General features: G+C 37.8%; 1 protein-coding gene across 5 annotated transcripts; it reads right to left on the minus strand.

The window, feature by feature from the left end:
* Positions 1 to 311: 311 nt before the first annotated feature.
* On the minus strand, positions 312 to 8817 carry LOC122076798 (E3 ubiquitin-protein ligase At1g63170-like). Of its 5 annotated transcripts, none has more exons than XM_042642360.1 (5): positions 8598 to 8817; positions 6455 to 7255; positions 2332 to 2475; positions 1939 to 2233; positions 312 to 860 (listed from the first exon to the last, which is right to left on the minus strand). In XM_042642360.1, exons 2-5 carry the CDS (start codon positions 7111 to 7113, stop codon positions 609 to 611), a joined length of 1350 nt encoding a protein of 449 aa, XP_042498294.1. In that variant the 5' UTR covers positions 7114 to 7255; positions 8598 to 8817; the 3' UTR covers positions 312 to 608. The 5 variants fall into 5 exon arrangements, with proteins under 5 accessions (XP_042498294.1, XP_042498297.1, XP_042498298.1 ...); XM_042642363.1 differs by having other exon boundaries at positions 6455 to 7275; XM_042642364.1 differs by having other exon boundaries at positions 6455 to 7358.
* Between the last annotated feature and the right edge of the window lie 9135 nt (positions 8818 to 17952).

Here is a 17952-nt window from a genome sequence, read left to right on the forward strand (position 1 = left end):
AAAAACCCTACGAGGGTGCCATAGGAAAAGCCTCCATGTACAAGGTGCAAAAAGACCATGCTGCTCCCCCTCTGGACGCGTGCTAGATATGCTCCCGTGCACCCTCCAATTGGCTCACCGGTCTGGTGTTTCCTATGCCAGATTGGCAAGGTTCATTTTTTTTTTTTTTTTTAAATTTCCCAAAGCAATAGACATGTTAGAAGGATACATGCCCAATGCAGATCTTACAGTCCTCTTACCGACCCTAAACACAATCCCGTCCCAGGGAAGCGTACACTACACTCCGCCTGTCAAGTAAATGAAACTCATAATGCCGAACTATAGTGTTTCACCATATTTTAGATCTCAGTTTCATTACAGTGAGACGGAGAAAATGCTGGCCTGCCATCCAAGATGCAAGGGATTGCCTCACCTCTCAGTCACGGCTACTACATACATACATTGATGTCATTGTAACAGGATCCTACTAAGGCTACTCTCTCTCAAATTAGCAGATGCAAAGGAATGAAATTGGCATTGGATGAACTCAAGTGTGTTCCTTACATATATATAAACAACTCAAGCTAGAAGCACAAGTCGATACATAATATACTCAGGAGCCCGCCGGATCAAAAGGCAGTCCTCCCATATGCATGCACACCAGATGACTCAGTGCCCACCCTTCTCTCAACCTGGCGGCGATTGGAGTTTGCTGCAGAAGGTGAGGCCCCACTGGTCTCACTCACCTCACACTTGCAGAGAGGACACAATGCATTGATCTTCAGCCACTTATCCACGCAATCCGTGTGGAAGAAATGGGAACACGGCAGCTCCCTCAGCTCATCATTGTCAGCATATTTTGCCAGGCAAATGCAGCAGACCTGCAACAGTTTGAATGCATTGTAAATCCAGAAAACTAACTGATCATCCTAGCTTCAAGATGTCTCTTAACTCCACCCCAAAAGCGAACACAAGAAAACAGGTTCCTAGCCCAAAATAAACATGTGAGTTAATGGCCAAAAGTAACATAATGGGCAGGTTGTGACAGCAGATCAGTAACAATCTTTGGACAACTCAATTTAGCTTCATTCTATATGGGATCTGCTACATTAAACCTGTTGGACCATAAGGAACATAACCAGAGTACAATGAGCATGGTAAATGACCTCCACAAGAAAAATACAATTGGAGGTTCATAAGGAAACTTTTAGATGACATATCATTCAGTCAAATCCAGTTTTTTGAAATAGAAGGCTTCTAAGAATCCCAAATAATCACATGACCAACAACTGCAACAAATTTTCAGGTGCGAATGGTAAACAAGTAAACGACAGTATCATCTCGGAAAAAGGGAAAAAGTGGGTGAGAATAAGAAGAAAATGGCACTGCACATACAACCTATCCTACTGAGATCCAAGATCACAATCGAATTGGTGGCATGACATGGTCAGCACCCCACCATGGATGACAAGCTTTAGCACACTCTAAATGGTAAATACAGAGTGGACTTATAGCATCCCATCATTGACTCTAAATGAACCTCATCTTGAATATGCAATGGCCCAAATAACACATCAACATCAAGATCCTAGTCCTCCAATTAGCAAATTAATCTATCGGCGGCAACAGACATCATCAACTGTCCAAATAAATTGGTTAATCAGAAACTCACAATCACCAACATAATATGGAACTATGATTAGAGATGGACTATATTAATGACTCCGAGTCATCCAAATTTCTGGGGCCATAGGTTGGAAAAGAGCATCCTCTGTCACCATAAAAAGGTGTTTCATCAATTGGAAGACTGAAAGTCAACAGGCACATGCCAGATCTGCCATGGAAAGTTGGAAACCATGACACAGATAGTAAATTTAACACCACAATTCTTTTGTAGTCATATACCATAGAATCTACACATAGAACCACAAACACATCTCTAGAAGAAAGAAAACTTACCGCATCTTCACCTGAAATTTTACGCTCCTTGTCTGTTCCAGCTGCCAAGACCCCACCATCACCCACTTCTTCTGAATTGATTTCCCGGTCATTTCTGTCTCCATTTTTTTTCAACTTGAACTTGTAGGTTGGAAGAGCATTAATAGAATCAGGAGAGGCCCCTCTTGTTTGAGTCAAATCCTCTCGGAAACCCAAAATGGAAATTATACAGGGCAAGCAGCAGCAGATTGTTGCACATAGAATGAAAGGCATGGCATAACCAATACAGCTAAAGGTAAGAAACACCATACATAACCTGCAAGAAGGCCAGGAGCCAGGTTAATTTGATTAACTACTTTTAAATAGGGTTGCAAGCAAGGGAGATAATGTGTTTTGAAGCCATCTGATCATTACCTGTATAAGATGGGAGCCTCAGAAGAAGAGGAGTGCCCCCCAAAGATCCACACATTGCCAACTACAAACCACACTGCAAAGAAACAATCTAAGCCCATCTTGAAGTGGTCCACTAACATATTGAGTCTCCCGGGCGCAAACCATCTTCCACATCAAATCAAACCATCAGTATATCAAAGGTGTCATAGTTTAGGTTTGCAAACATCCAAATGTCCAAACAGTTCACAAAGAAATAAATATCACAGAAGAAATAGGGGAAAAAAAAAATCGACATTAGGAAGAATGAAATATGGAGTTTGCACATTAAAGAAAATAAATAAGCACAAAAGTTAAATCCAGACCTGAGGCACAAAGTAACTACAGCTGAAAAATGCCATACAGGATACACAATCAGATTAATATAAAAAATAAGAGAGCATCTAAAGAGCCGTCCCTTCTTGGCCAATAAGCTAGCACTATAACTCAATTTGAGTGAAGTGAAATGATACTAATATTAAGGTCATTTTGAGTGGAGACAATGGCTGAGAGGCTGTCTTATCAGACATTATAATTGAACCAGATTGGAACTTCCCCCATGTGAATTACAATCCTCAGTCTGACTGAGTACATTGATGACTATCTTTCAGTACCAGATCTGAGGTCCCTGAATCCTGATCTTCTATGTTAAAGATAACACAAAACCTGTTGTTAACAGATGTCTCCAGTTCGAGTCTTCCCACGACTGATCTGTTACATGGGTTAGGTGTGGCTGCGTGTACGGGGTTTACCCTTCGGTCTGAAGCAAAGGATTTGTGTCCCTTCCCGTTCTCTTTTTGTCTTCAACTCCCCCTGGGGGTTTGTGGTGACTGGTGAGGAACCCCCTTCACTACGCACAGCATTTCCTCCTTTTCTCAGACCTTTATCTTAGTTTTTCATGAGAATTCTAGAAGGGTTTTCTATTCTTTCCTTTTCTAGTCAAAGCAACTAATCAGTGCTTAGTCGATAACAGAAAAAAAAATGTGATGATGTTTTAAAATTAGGAGAATGTATCCACATATTTGGTACCACTGAAGAACATAAATATACAATAAAGCATATGATATAAGAATTAATCACTATCAAAAAATCAAAAGAGGACCATTAGTGAACCAAACTAGAGGAGAAAAGGAACTGAAGAATATTAACCCATTTCAATTGCTAAATTCCCACCATAGAAAAGATACAAAATTCTTAAAAAATAACAAAGTCAAGAGCCACAAATAGAATCCCCAAAGTTGTCAATGCAACTAGCAACTTGATCAAGTTGTCAAAAGAGTGCCTAGGCAACCAACTGCTGGTAGTGCCAAAGGCAAGCATGAGTTAGCCATGGCCCCAGATCATAGTTGTCATGGCGTCAAATCGATCCAAGGCGGTGGAGGGGTGGCTAATCAATTTTGCGATGAATCGCCCGTTATGGCGTTGCCATGGCGGTCAAATCGCCCATGTGTCATTTTTTATTTTTCCTATTTTCTAAAGTTATTTAATATGCTACTTTTTTATTTTCCCTATTTTCTAAAGTTATTTAGCATGCTACAAGCCTACAATATATGCCGTATAACATATAAAACCAACATTAAGCAACATCAAATCATCAAAAATCAACATAGCCATATCAAAATCACCTTGCATTTTACAAAAAATCGACCGCATAGTGAATCGGGCGTGATCTAGCGTCCATGGTGGTGCCATGGCGACGCCTATCAACCAATGGCGACTGCCATTTGTGAGTCACGTAAATCATAGCACTACCATGAACTTATTTTTCCGCCAGGACGCCAAATCGCCACCTTAGCGACACCTAGGCGACGCCATGACAATTATGCCCCAAATGACTAGATGCTAAGTAAGGCTTTCAATACACTAACATATATGCACCACTTACACCAAAAAGACACATATAAAAGCATTTAGTATAGAAACTTGTGGAAGTCTCTTTTCGCTTAGGCAAAGAGAGAAGACATCTATTAAAACCATGGTTTAAGAACTCGGCAAGATCTCGCTATTTGAAAATGGCAAGATCTTGCATTCCTCACCTAAAGTCAGATAGTGCCTTTACTGCATAAAGGACAGAGTCCAAGTGTGGCTCCCAACTAGCACGAAAGACATCCATGAATTGTGGATGAGGAGATAGCCAGGCCGCTTCAAACCGAAAGAAGCTGGAAAAAAAAATATATATATACAAAGGGACATCCTAGAATAGCGCTAAACTCCCCTTTAAATTGATAGCGATTTCAAGGAAGAGGAGCCATATGTAAAAAGTGCAATATCTCGGTCAAGATCTCAAGATGTCGGTGAATATATCAGTCTTGAGACCAAATCACATGAGGTATATACATAATTTCGACCTTCAACTCGACCCAACTCGACATATCTCGCTATATCACCTTTCTGTGAAGAAAAAGTGAACTTTTGGTGGATTTTCTTGCCAAATTTCTACTCTACAGTGTAGATTAACAACTTCAACACTTGGAGATTGGAGATTATCACTTCATCATCAACCTTTAGAGATCCTTTTCTTCTCAAGGGAAGTTTTAGGTTAAAAAAACTTCTCAAAACCATTTTTTTCATAAAATCATAGTCAATAGTTGTTTGTTTTTATTGTGGAATAGCCTAGGGTGAAGGGCCCAAAGACTACTTACATAAGGTACAAAGTCAAAGTACCATTTTGGGTTTGATTTTTAAAAAAGTGATGTTTCCATTGTGTTTAGAAGGCCTAAAATAGGGAAAATGACAAGTTTCATGGGCTACAAAGACCATATGGACACCGAGACCAACCACCGAGTTGACCGGGAAAAATACAAGATCTTGGCGAGATCTCGCAAATCTCTCTTTTTGGTTTAGTGAGATTAGGAACGAGACCGAGATCTTAAGCCTTGCTTAAAACTTAATTATTCAAACTACTATCTAATACCTCCAATAACTGATAGATTTTGAATTTCCTACAATTATTAGTCATTCTTCTAATGACAACTTATTGTAAGCATCTAGATAGAGAAAACTGCTAACATGTCAGAGGTACTTCAAAGGGATCAGTAAAAGGGGCATTACCCAGTGCTGGTCCGTCCTGCCTCAGCATGGTCTTTGGGAGGGGTGAGTTTGTAGTTGATCCTACCCTTTGGTATTTTTGAGCAAAGTGGCCACCCTCAAGACTTGAACCTGAACATTTGGCCTGGCAACCCAAACCTTTTACCACTGCTCAAAGCAATGGCCCCTAATTTAAAGGGATCAATGGAATTGCTAAAGGCAAGGAAAATTTTAAGGTATTTTCTAGTCTGACTGGTGATGTATTTAATTATAAGGAAGATGTAGGGCTCATAGTGATGAGTTGAATCTTTACAGTGTCTAGAATACTTTTGGCTAATTGATATCTGAATTATCTTTGACTGCAGTGATAAATAGTGTAAGTGACACAAATTGCTGTCTTTAGAATCATAGTCAACACAGCCAAGTTGAGGTCACTAAAGTTTATATCCTGGAGTTACTCTCATTGGTTCAGTGCAAGCTTTTCCCCTAAAGTTTATATCCTGGAGTTGTTCTGGATGGTTCAGTGCAAGCTTTTCCAACTTGAATACTATAATAACAGGTCACGAGGCACAAGCTATGTGATTATCTGCAGATAGGTAAGACAACTTTGATTTGATTGAGACTACAAAAAGTTTGTCTCCGACGATGTGACATTCATTTTTCCATTCAGCAAAATATAATAGCTGATCATCATCTCCTGACTAGAAATGTTTGAATCATTAGGTGGGACCTAAACCAACATTTTCAGAGATGCCCAACTTTGAACGGTCAGAGGCACTATGGTATGACACTCCATTTTGTTTTCTTTTCCCCAAGCAAAATCAAATGCATGTTCACACTAAACCATAAAACACCAGCAAAATATTGGAGCAATGCCATCCCAGGGGTGGGGGCACACTCTTGTGACAATGCCTGCATGCTTTGCTGTTCTATGAATGAATTTCATTTCTGACTTCTTAGCACAAGAACTTCACATTATAAAAGGATACCCATGCATCTTTCAAACAAGGAATCGCTCCAGTTGTACAAACAAAAGCACACAGAAAAAGGAGAAGAAAACTTGCATCTTTCAACATAATACCTTGCATTTGGAGTGGCTGTTACTGTGGTGTGTCGATCTTCACCTTCTGAGCCATGAGTAACTGAGATAGCAGTGTAAGAAGATGGTTCTGAAGGGGCGCTGCTCTGAAAAGAGCCCTGGCGTGTGCGAGCTAAATCTTGTTCACTTCCCTGGTTGTTGCGGTGACGGTAACGCCAATAAAGAAGAGGCAAGGTTGCAACACATCCGGTTGCATAACCCACGACCCACTCGAATAACGGAGCTTGTGGTTTCTCATCTCTTGACAAAGATAAAACTACAATGGATGCAATAATCTGGCTCATGGTGACTACTAGCTCAATGGAAATCCACAAACCAGAATTCAGTGGGCTCCTATGGCGACGGCCATATCCATCACCCCTTCTAATTAACGATGAATTCCTGGAGTTCGATCCATTTGAGGAAGATAAGGAAGGTTGAGAAGGGGGAGCACGTGTGCTACTTGAAGGTCTATCTTGATGGTGCAGCACATCAAGGGAAGGCGAAGGATCACTGTGGGGTGAGCCAGATGAGGAAGCATCACCATCCTTCCCAATATGTATAACATGTTCTCTGTCATTATTGTTGTCTGGACGCTCCATTAGCAGAGGGAATTGGTCAGTCTGGCCTTCACGATGTGGTTCCAGCAAGGGAACGGCCATCTAAGTCCACCAGAAAAATTGGAATTAAACAAAGCATAGAAGATTAGTTATAGATTTCTGTCTTTCTAGAGCTCTTCCGCACTGCTCTACTCAAACTAATTTCAAACTTGTGATATAAGTTCACGGTCTCGTACTGAACAACCTGCATTTCAACCAGAAAATCTGCAGGAGTAAATTTTTTTTGCCTGTTAGATACAAGCTTCAACAAGACCATACATTTCCTTTTCCTTCAAGAAATAGCAATTCTGCAAGGAGACAACCCCACAGATCAGAATGTCCTTGGGGATAGAAAAATCCTTGAAAGAAACACAATATAGAGGCAATTACTCTCAGGAAAACCTTAAAGAACCAATGGATACTCCAATAGACCGTAACTTTATTATAAGGCTACAATATGTGGTCACTTGAAACAAAATGGTTTCAATGAGCCTGCCACTGCATCTGGGTGCAAATCTTCTACACTAAAAAGGACTGCTTTCTATTCATTACTAAAATATGAATAAACAGTAACAAGATCATTTCATTCAATCCTGAGGTCCCTTTATTTCTACTTCTATTAATCATATTAGTATGAATCAAGAATCTAGATATTTCCATTTTAAAGATCAGCTTATTCATACGGATGCTCAGGAATTCAAAATTGAATGATTATTACATTCTAAAGTAGATTATTATTCCACCATTTCACCATTACAGTAGCAAGTTAGTTAATCTCATAAAGCTACAAATATCAGCCGAAGGAAAATAAATCGCAGCTTGAAAAGTGGTAAAGAGAAACTACAGAACCAAAGGAAAATGAATTCAATCAGAAAGCAAAAGTAGAGGGTAGATCCATGTGGCAGTGAACAATCCAGAGAACACACTGTTGATGTCAGAAAGGCGAAGCAAGAGATGAATTAAATCCATGAGGTAGATCCATGAGGTAGTGACCAATCCAGACTCCAGAGAACACACTGTTTATGTAGAAAGACGAAGCAAGAGAGGCCATACATACACCGACAAAAGGAGGAACATAAATTGTTCAAGAAAACCTCAAATTCAACAAAATTCAAACCTTCAAATTGACATAGTAAAGCAACGAACACAAATCTCCACACACGCACAACCCACCAACAGAATCAGCGGCCAGATGACCCAACAAAATGAAATTCAGACTTAATTCAAGCTCCTGAACGAAACCCATAATCCAGTTTCAGCTCTTTCTTCCACGGAAAAGATCAGAGGGAAACCCTCAAAATCACAAGGCTTGACTGACTTAAAGAGCTTGAAGAGTTAACCGATCGGAAACTCGACACGATCAACCGATTCGAGCAACAAAGAAACACAAGCCCAATCAGTGAAAATAGCAGAAAATAAAACCCTAGATGAAAACGAGGGCTTCGAATCCGATGATCGTTCAGGGAGAAATATAAATGAAAAGCAAATTAGAAACAGAGAGCAGAAAAAGGAGTTTAAAATGAGAAAACGTAGTAGTTGTCACTAACCAGTCGCCATTAAAGGGATGAATAGTACAGAGGAGAATCAGACGGGCTCTTAAGTCTCTCCCACTTTCTTTTTTTCCGGCCTCTTTCCTCGCTCGCCCTTTTCAGAATTTGCGTCACCTCTCATCTTCCATTGCTTCACTGAGTCGTCTTAGAATGTGCGTGTGTGAGAGAGTTTGAGAGAGAGAGAGAGAGAGAGAGAGAGAGAGAGAGAGAGGAGTGAGAGAGATTTTTCATTCGCTTCGTCTTCCATTTTATTTTATGTATTTATTTTTTAACGTTTTTTGTCTGATACAAAGATATAGTACATCCCATTACATTATCTTAGTTTATTAAGAGAAATTTTTTTTTGGTAGGAATTTTATTAAGAGAAAAGATATTAGATCCATTGTATGATCTCAATCAAAAAATTTACCCCAAATAATGGGATAATTAGTTAGATCTCCTTGATAGCAAAAAGTTTTACAAAAATTGGTATATATATTTTACAAGGAAAAAAGAACATTGTTGCGTGGTGTAGGAAACTTCTAGACATAGCAATGTCGTAGTTAGATATTTTTCACACATTATTGTGTTTCGATGTTCCTATATCAGACTGGTAGAGTTTCCTTGCCCATTTAACAATCATAAATACAATAAAAAATTATTAAGTTGAAAAGATTTATCGAATCCCCATAAGAGTAAATAAAATCAAATGAACTACGTAAAATACTATCAACATCTTTCTTTATCCTTCTTATCTTTAATAATAACAATTAAAATTGTCACAGTAAGAAAATAGAAATCCTACCGAAGGGAAATGGCCACTAGAGTTCTACAAGTGTTGTGTGTGGAGAGTAACCTTAGAAACTCACCCAATGGACATAAATCAATAAAAGGAAATGAAAATGTTGGTTCAATTTATGGCCTTTGCAAGCATTGTAGAAACAAATGCAGCAAATCAATGGTTGAGCTCTTTGAAATTTGACATTCTTCGGCTGTTGCTAGAAGGATTTAAATTACACTCTCATGCCTTGTGTGTACACATCTATGAGGGAGGAGAGAGGAGAGCAGGGAGTTGTTACAGGTTACATAACACCTCCATCATCAGAAGAAGGAGAAGAAAAAAGAAAGGAGAGAAGGACTTTTGGGTAGTTTATTTGGTTTTTTTTTTTTTAATTCTTATAGGGTTGATATCAGTTTTATATTAGTTCGGTTTTCATGTTCAATTTGATTTCAGTACAGTTCAGTTTGACAATACCCCAGTCCGAGACAATCCAATAAGTTTTGGTTTGGTTCATTCGAGTTGGGTTGGGTTTTTTTACAGGTTCGATCTATGATCCAACCTGAAGGTAGGGACCGATGGAAACCAATTGGAAAAACTGAATCAGGTGTTTAATGATTCGGGTTAAGTTTGGGTTTTTAAGAAAAACCGTAGAAACTGAAACCGCTGGACCGATGGAAACCGAAAATCGAACCCAGAAAAGCAATAAATCATAAATGTATTGAAAACCACAACTAAGCGGTACAACAACCTAACGGACTAATAACAAACCGTTAAGTCAACCCGATAAAAGCCCGAAACAGAACCAACTGTTTGAAACCCCTCTGACAAGTTGACTGATACCATTTGAGTTTGACAGAAGGTTAGTCCAAATGACTATATTACCCCTTGTGGAGATGCCTCAAAGTAAATACCAATGTCCCAAGTTCAACAAGAATCGACGCAACATGCATGACTGCAGGAGTGGGCCGAGTGGTAGGGAATTAGATCCTCTCCAGCTGCTGAGACACCTAGCGAGTATTCGACGGTTAAGAGGATTTGCGGTGCACGTTCATATGTTAGGGTGTATGCACGAGCCCTCCCAATCATTAGATGTCACGTTGGGCGTCCCAATGGTTGAAGAGGATCTAAATCCAAGTGGAAGTGGATCAAGTGTGATCTGGAGGGAGGAATTGTCACAAACACCAAATCATTCCATAACTATTATTAAATTTTACTTTGCTTTGCATTTAAATCCTTAGATTTGAAAAGTGAGATAAAAATTATGGAAAAGATACTCTTCAACACCAACGACCCTCCAATGATTCATCCAAAGGCTAGGATGAGTTGGACATATATCTCCAGATGTTTCTAGGTGTTGGGATGCGTGTCCAACTCCTTCCAACCCTTGGATGGTTGTTGGATGGGGGCCAATTGTTGGATCCAAAAATTAGATCTGTACCAAACATGCTAGGAAATCTAAATAGCTTATGCAGAAAAGAACCCTGCTAGCCTGGGTGGATCAACACCTATACATAGGCGGGTACAAAAAGACAATGCTACCCCCCACGCCAATGCCTCTGGATATCCTCCCATTGGTTTATACATTGGCACAGTAGCTATGCAAGCAGACATGGTTCTATTGCAAACAAATATATTGTGGAATGATTAAAAAAATTCCCTTCGTTTAAAAATTTTCACTTCCTTTTTTTATAATTTTTCTTACAACCAAATGAAGCCTATGTTCCACTTCCTCTTGGGGCCATTCCATGATGCATATGCTTCCGATAGCTCTGTACCCTGATTAATTATGTCCATCACTCCACCTTTGTATTAGTGTATAGTTTGGATACTTGAGGCCCAATTTTTGCCCTGATTTTGAAAGAATTAATAAAAATTTAGGATGCTACCATTTTAGGAGGTTGAAAGAAAGTAGGTCTAGTTTCCCAAATTGAAGAAATTCAAATAAAAAAAAAATGATGTCTTGATCATTTTCTTTATCTTCATCTTGTTTTGGTGAAAAATACCTTTCTCAAACTTATATTTTCATGTTGTTTCCTCTCTCTTGGTGAAAAGTACCTTTCTCAAACTTTTCATTCCATAGTGCTCTTAAATTTCTCAACTTCTTAATATCTTAAATCATAATTAACAGAAAAAATGTCTTATATCATGCAATCCATGTTGAATCAGTACATTTAAATCACTAATATGTTAATATTTAAATTGAATATTATTTATAGTGCTAATTCTTCTATCTAGTCAATATTTTTTTTTTGGGGGGGGGGGGGGGGTTAAGTAAGGATTTTGATTATTGTTATTGATCTTGTCATGGTTGCTTTCCTGCATTATATGCAATGCTAATATGCTTGTTGGTTTGTCACCAATACAAATAGCATGCCACATGTTGCTTTTTTAGGATTTTTTTTTTTTTTTTTGGGTAGCCCATTTTATGATACTTTTGAGAGCTTTATATTGAGTATGTAGAATTCAATATCAACATCATAGATTAGAGAGTTGGGGCCTTATATGCATGTGATAGAAACCTTTTTCATATTCTCATTTTAAATATCAACGACTATTACATGATAGAATAAATGAGGGGTCAAATTTTATGGACAGGTAACTCCTAGGTCCCATACTCACACCGCGTTTCAATTCTAGCAGAATTTTCACGTGAAAATCAACTCTGGAAGAGTGCATAGCAACTGTTAAAAAAAAATTTGGGCCACATATTAGGGCCATCTAGGAAAGCCCACGCTGGAGCCCATGAAATAAATTAGTTTAGAACAATTTTACCAGTAAACACTCTCAATAATCCTAGAGTATTTTTTGAGTTAACAAAAATATTGCTACATTGCATGTTAGATGTGACTGAAATTTGGTGTACCATATAGTATCCTCCACCTTTTCTTTCTCTTAATAGATGATAAGGTCCCCTTTCCACTTGTTTAAGTTTAAGCTAAAAAAAAGTCTTCCAGAGTTTCATTTTGTTTTAATGTAAATTTTCCCCCAGGACCTTGTTTGTTTGATGGAGAAAACTCTCTCTCTCTCTCTCTCTCATTGAATCTTACCATAACTCTATTTCCTCTTTCTCCCACCAGATTTCATTTTATTAAAAATTATATATTCTATTAATTCATTATTTTCTTTTCCTTCTTAAACCAATCCACAACATGTGTGATCTATCCTCACAAATTTCACATCCCTTTTTATCCATCAAACAAATGGTGCCTAGAAGATAACTATTATTTGTATGTTCAGTTATTTTTTTATCATTTGACATTTGTTGGGTTGGATGTGACACATAAACACAATTGAGCGTTGATCGAGTGAGGTAAAGAATCCATCATATGATGGGTGTCGGGTCCACCACAGATGCCAAGTGTATAAGTGTGCAAAATATAAGTAATTTCTTTCTATTTTTGATAGTTACCAAGGAGTGTTGAACTCATGACTCATAATTTTGAAATGTTGGTCTTTACCAACTGAACAACCCTCTTGGGGGTAAATACAAGTACAATTGTTATTTTTGAGATAATGGATGTTTGTTTCCTATCCTTTTGTATTACAATTATGTAAAATATTTATCCTTCATAACTCTTAATGTAACTTTGTTTTGTTTTTAGATAAATCCCACATAATATTTTATGTTGACACAAATGGAGCCCAATCGACAAAATAAACCACTGAAAATCCATGGCCATAAAAAAAGTGCATTTAAATACTTGGACGACACATGAGGGCATATGATTGAATAAGCCTAAAAATAGACACAGCCAATCTAAATCATTTCCATAAATTTGATTTCTGCTTGGCACTACTATGTGTGGAGTCCATAGATTCCATAATAAAATGCAAAATATACCCTTTTGTTAAAAGAATTTTATTTTTATGGCCAGTGTTTTCTTATGCCCCTCGGAAAGGAAGAATCCCTCACTACTAGGGATTTGACCTTGTGCTTGGATTCTAAAGTCATCATAAATTCCGGTGAAACCTTAGTCTAATCAACAAGTGATGACAATGATGAGTGATTCCTCCTTCGCTATGGCTTGTGGGTGAAAGAAAACTGCATCCCACCTTTATTGTTAGCCAAATCATAGGGGAAAAATTCTTCCGACTATACAATCAAAAGGAATCTCTTAAATCTCAAATATCAAGAAAACAAATTCCACAAATTCAAGAAAGAACGAATCTCTTAGACGGCACACTTAGTTCTACCATGTGGAAGGTGATAAATAATATGACAAATCTATCCACCTGTTGAGTAGCACGATCCTGCTTTGTCTGAACTTGCACAACATAGACAAGAAACTGGCCCAGAAGAGAATTCATGAAGGAGACTCTAATGCCTAAGTTAGGTCATGAAATAGTGAGAGAGGAGAGGAACGTAGAGAGTGTGTGCTCTTGAGCCTACCCTACGAATCTGCTATGTGTCCTTTATATAGGGGTTGGTGGCTCCTTCCATTGATTGGATGATTGTTTTCGTTGATGATGTGAACCTGTTTACCATTGGTGGGTTGATCACTATCTAAGCTGGGGTGGCTGATCTTATAAGGCTAACCTAATCATGGTCGATCTTTGATAAGATAACTTTGTTATCCGATCAAGTTAGGCTAGTCAGGCGAGGTTAAGTCTAAAACGATTACATGAGTCACCGTCCTCTGATTAGGTATAGGGTCTAGATTCCACGTGGGCAATCCATACCTATGCGTGGGACAAGGAAGGTGGGTGTGGTCCATTGAGGTTATAACCTCCAATGCCAACAGTGGAGGGTCAGTTCCAAAGAAGACGATCACGTGTGGTAAGAGTGCTCTCTGTCATATGTAAGACCATAATTTAAGTTGGCGTGAAGGACACCAACAAATCTTGGGCCATGGTTCAAGTTAATCCAGGACCGTCCCGGGCTGGTCTCTTGTTGGATGTATAATGATATATCAGATGCTCTCCATTCCTTTAAGTTCCTTGAAAAGGGAATTGAGGGAGTAAAAAGAGTTCTTCCATTTTCCTTTGGCGACCGTTCATCGATCCTATGTGTTGGTTTTTGTAGACGCACATTTAGGTTTCATGTGAGTAGTTGATGTGGACGATTGCCTTCAGAACGTAGGGTAATAAGCTTAACTAGTTAAGCGAGTGCTCAGATGGTTAGGGCAAATTGGAGATTGTGTGGATAGGCGTACGGTCTCATGTTTGATTCTCCATTTGTACATCTACAATTTAAGTGGAGACCATGGCAGTAGATTACTACGCTAGTCCAGTCGAGGATTAGTCGAGGTGCACGTAAGCTGGCCCGGATACCTTGGTTAACAAAAAAACAAAAAAAGTGAATGCTCCTTTCGGGATGATGGGTTGGCCTCAAAGGTGACATTCATACAAAGTCAGGGGGTTCATGGTAAATGAACGATCTAAGAATAAACCAAAATCAGAAAACCCCAATATAAAAGCCAATAGGAGACAAAAAACATTATATAGAAAACCAATTTATTCATTTTTTATGAAAAAAAAAAAACTAAGGCTCTCTTCGGTATGATTTCTATTTGTATTTATTAACTATTTTTTAGAAATTATTTGTGATAATAAATTATGGACAACAAATAGTATTGGTTACTATTTATAAAATAGATTATATGATGAAAAAATAGGTTTCAATTTTCACCTTCAGCTTTGAGCGAGAGAGATGATAGGATTTGGGGGTTTTTATTGAAAAAGTATAAAACATACTAAAGTTACCTATTTACCATTGATTTTGAGTAGTTTAGCACACGTGCTCATTTAAGGTAGCAAAAATCATAGAGTTATGAAAGTAATTGTGATTTGCGATTTGTGATTTATTCTAATTTATTAAAAAATAGAAATAAGTGCAATAAATTATATCAAACACTTGTAAAAATAAAAATAAGTCAAATAACTACAAATAGAAATCAGACCAAAGAGAGCATAAATTCCTGATCAATACATTATTGCCCCTACCTACTTTGTTGTTAAAACAGAATAGTTTCATTGTTATATATTTCTATTAGTTCGAAATTCTTATAAGTCGAATTAATTAAATTTAATTTTTATTGTTCTATCTCAGAGTACCTATTCACTTGAAACTCATCTACTTCCATTTCTACTTTCTGTAAATCGGGTACGGGCTTTTTCCAGCTGTTCAATGGTCCATTCCTATGTGAACCAATTCTTGGTGTAGTTTTTGTCATATTTTTTCTCATCTCATAAATATAAGTAAGAGATATTAGGAAATAATCTATCCATTTCTTGTCTAAGCAAATCAATTATAAAAACATTTGGTACTTTAGAAAGTGCCTTTTAAGAAATATTACCGTTGTCTCAATTTATATCTCAGATTAGAACAAATTATCTTAGGGGCCAAGGCAAATGCAGAAATGAATAAAGATAAATAACAACACGGAGACTCATAGGAGCACAACCCGTGATAGGGGCGAGAGAAAGCTCAAGGGTGTACGGAACCAATAGAGCGTAGATTGGGTAGGCGACAGAGCTAGCCAGTGGCAGATCGAGATGAAGGCCTTCGAGTAAGCAGTTTCTTCTATCCAATCATGACCAGCATCAGAGCACCAACAACTCTCATATGGGTTGGAAGTCAACCACCCCTCTTAAGAAGAAGCATCAGAGAGGGGGGCAGTTCTGTTCAGGTCTCTAAGACAACTATTACCTCTTAAACTCCTGTCTGCGGAGTAGTGATTCCACCTTCCAAGCTAGTTCCTCATCAACATGCCAGAATGAAGAAGCAGGGTGGTCATAGATCGAGGCTCCTCAACACCATCAAGAAAAACAACTCCGCACCTACAGTCACTTGATTAGGGGGACAGCTTGTTCAAAATAAGAGAGGTTTTGCTCGCTAATCTGGGAGTGTCACCACAACATAACAAACTAATCTTCTAAAGAGTGGACGAATTTTAATAATACTATTGTACACTACAAACCCTTATTTAGATAAAGTTGATGGATGAAGTAACAATTATGAGGGAAATACTTTCCTTCAAAATCTCAACCCAAAGACAATTTGGTTGTGCAAGTATATCCCAAGCCAACTTCAGAAGCAAAGCCTTGTTATGAACCTCCAATAGTCTAGAATCCAATCCTCTAGACGATTTTGGTTTAGACAGAGAATTCCATCTTAAAGGGCTCCATTTGTGCCTTGATTTCCCACTCCCTTCAAACTTTATAGAATCTAATTTAGAGAAACCATCATTTAGATTTGCAAAAACATAGCATCCAATAAGTTAGTATTACTCTATTAACCTCATATTGATTTATCAAAATAGATCTACCCACTTGTAAAAGTTAAAAGGGATATTCCAACTCCCCAATTTTCTTTCTACTCTATAAAACTTCACATTAGAGACTCATTCCCAGCAAAACATACGTGAGTTCCAAGATCAGTGAAATTCTATTTCTTAAAATTAATTTGGCGGCTGAACAAATCTTGAAATATTTTCCAATTAACATACAAGCTTGAAATATATATATTATAAAAAAATAAAAAATAAAAAAAATAAAAAAAAAAGAAGAAGAAGGAGAAGAAGAAGATTTCAAGACAATTCCTACCTATCGTAATACCCTTAAACAAATTCATATCTCAACTTTCAGAAAACATGATAATCCTTTCATGGCTATGATGAAAAAACATGGGGACTTAGTAGACAACCTTCATGAATGCCCCAAAGTTCAAAGGAAACATATCCTATCACACAAACTTGACTAAAACATGAAAATTCAAAAATTACTCTTAAATACTCCGCCCTATTCTATCATAAGCATGGTTCTAAGTATCGATATCGAATTGATCATATTGGCTAAGATCAATACCTGATTGATCCAGATCAGTTATCAATATCATTTCGCGAGAAAAACCATAAAAAAAAAAAAAAAAAATACCAGTTTTTGAAAAGAGCAAATGTGCCCAACACACAAGATCAATATCAACAAATACCCATTCGAATAACTAAATCCTTGGTCACAAGCCTTTGACATATCAAGTTCAGCCCATCCTCGCTTCTATTTATACCTAAAACATGTTTTTCCACTATTTTCAATGTAAATATAGAAAAAAAAAAAAGAACCTCATTTGGTAACAACCTACCAATGGACCAAACCTGACCAAAACCGAACTGTCTCAACAGTTGGGTCTTGATTTGACCTAATACCAGAACAAAACCAGTTCAGACCGAACCAACTGATTGACAAACTACCAAAGGAAATACAGCAATACTCTTGACTACCATCTAAATTCAACCATCCTCCGTTATGCTATTAGATTTCCCCAATTATTTCACATAATTTTCATCACTTTACACCCAACCAAACGGAGCCAAGCTTACTGCTTTGAGCTAGAAAACCAACCCGTGAGACAAGTTGGGTTACCATAATCCCATCCAGATCATTCTGAATGAATACCTCCATCGTGAAACAGTCCAGGTCCTGCTAAAATTTCAAGATTTGAATTCTACAATTTCAGAAGCAAACATGCTGAAGCACCATAGACGACACGATCAAATACGCTATAACATTTCCAGCTTTGATGACAAGAAGCATGGAGGATAAAAATAAAATAAAATTCAAGTTATTCCTTCATCACACGACAGATTCTTGATC

This window comes from Macadamia integrifolia, chromosome 4 (genome assembly GCF_013358625.1).
Source record: "Macadamia integrifolia cultivar HAES 741 chromosome 4, SCU_Mint_v3, whole genome shotgun sequence".
Classification (NCBI taxonomy): Eukaryota; Viridiplantae; Streptophyta; class Magnoliopsida; order Proteales; family Proteaceae; genus Macadamia; species Macadamia integrifolia.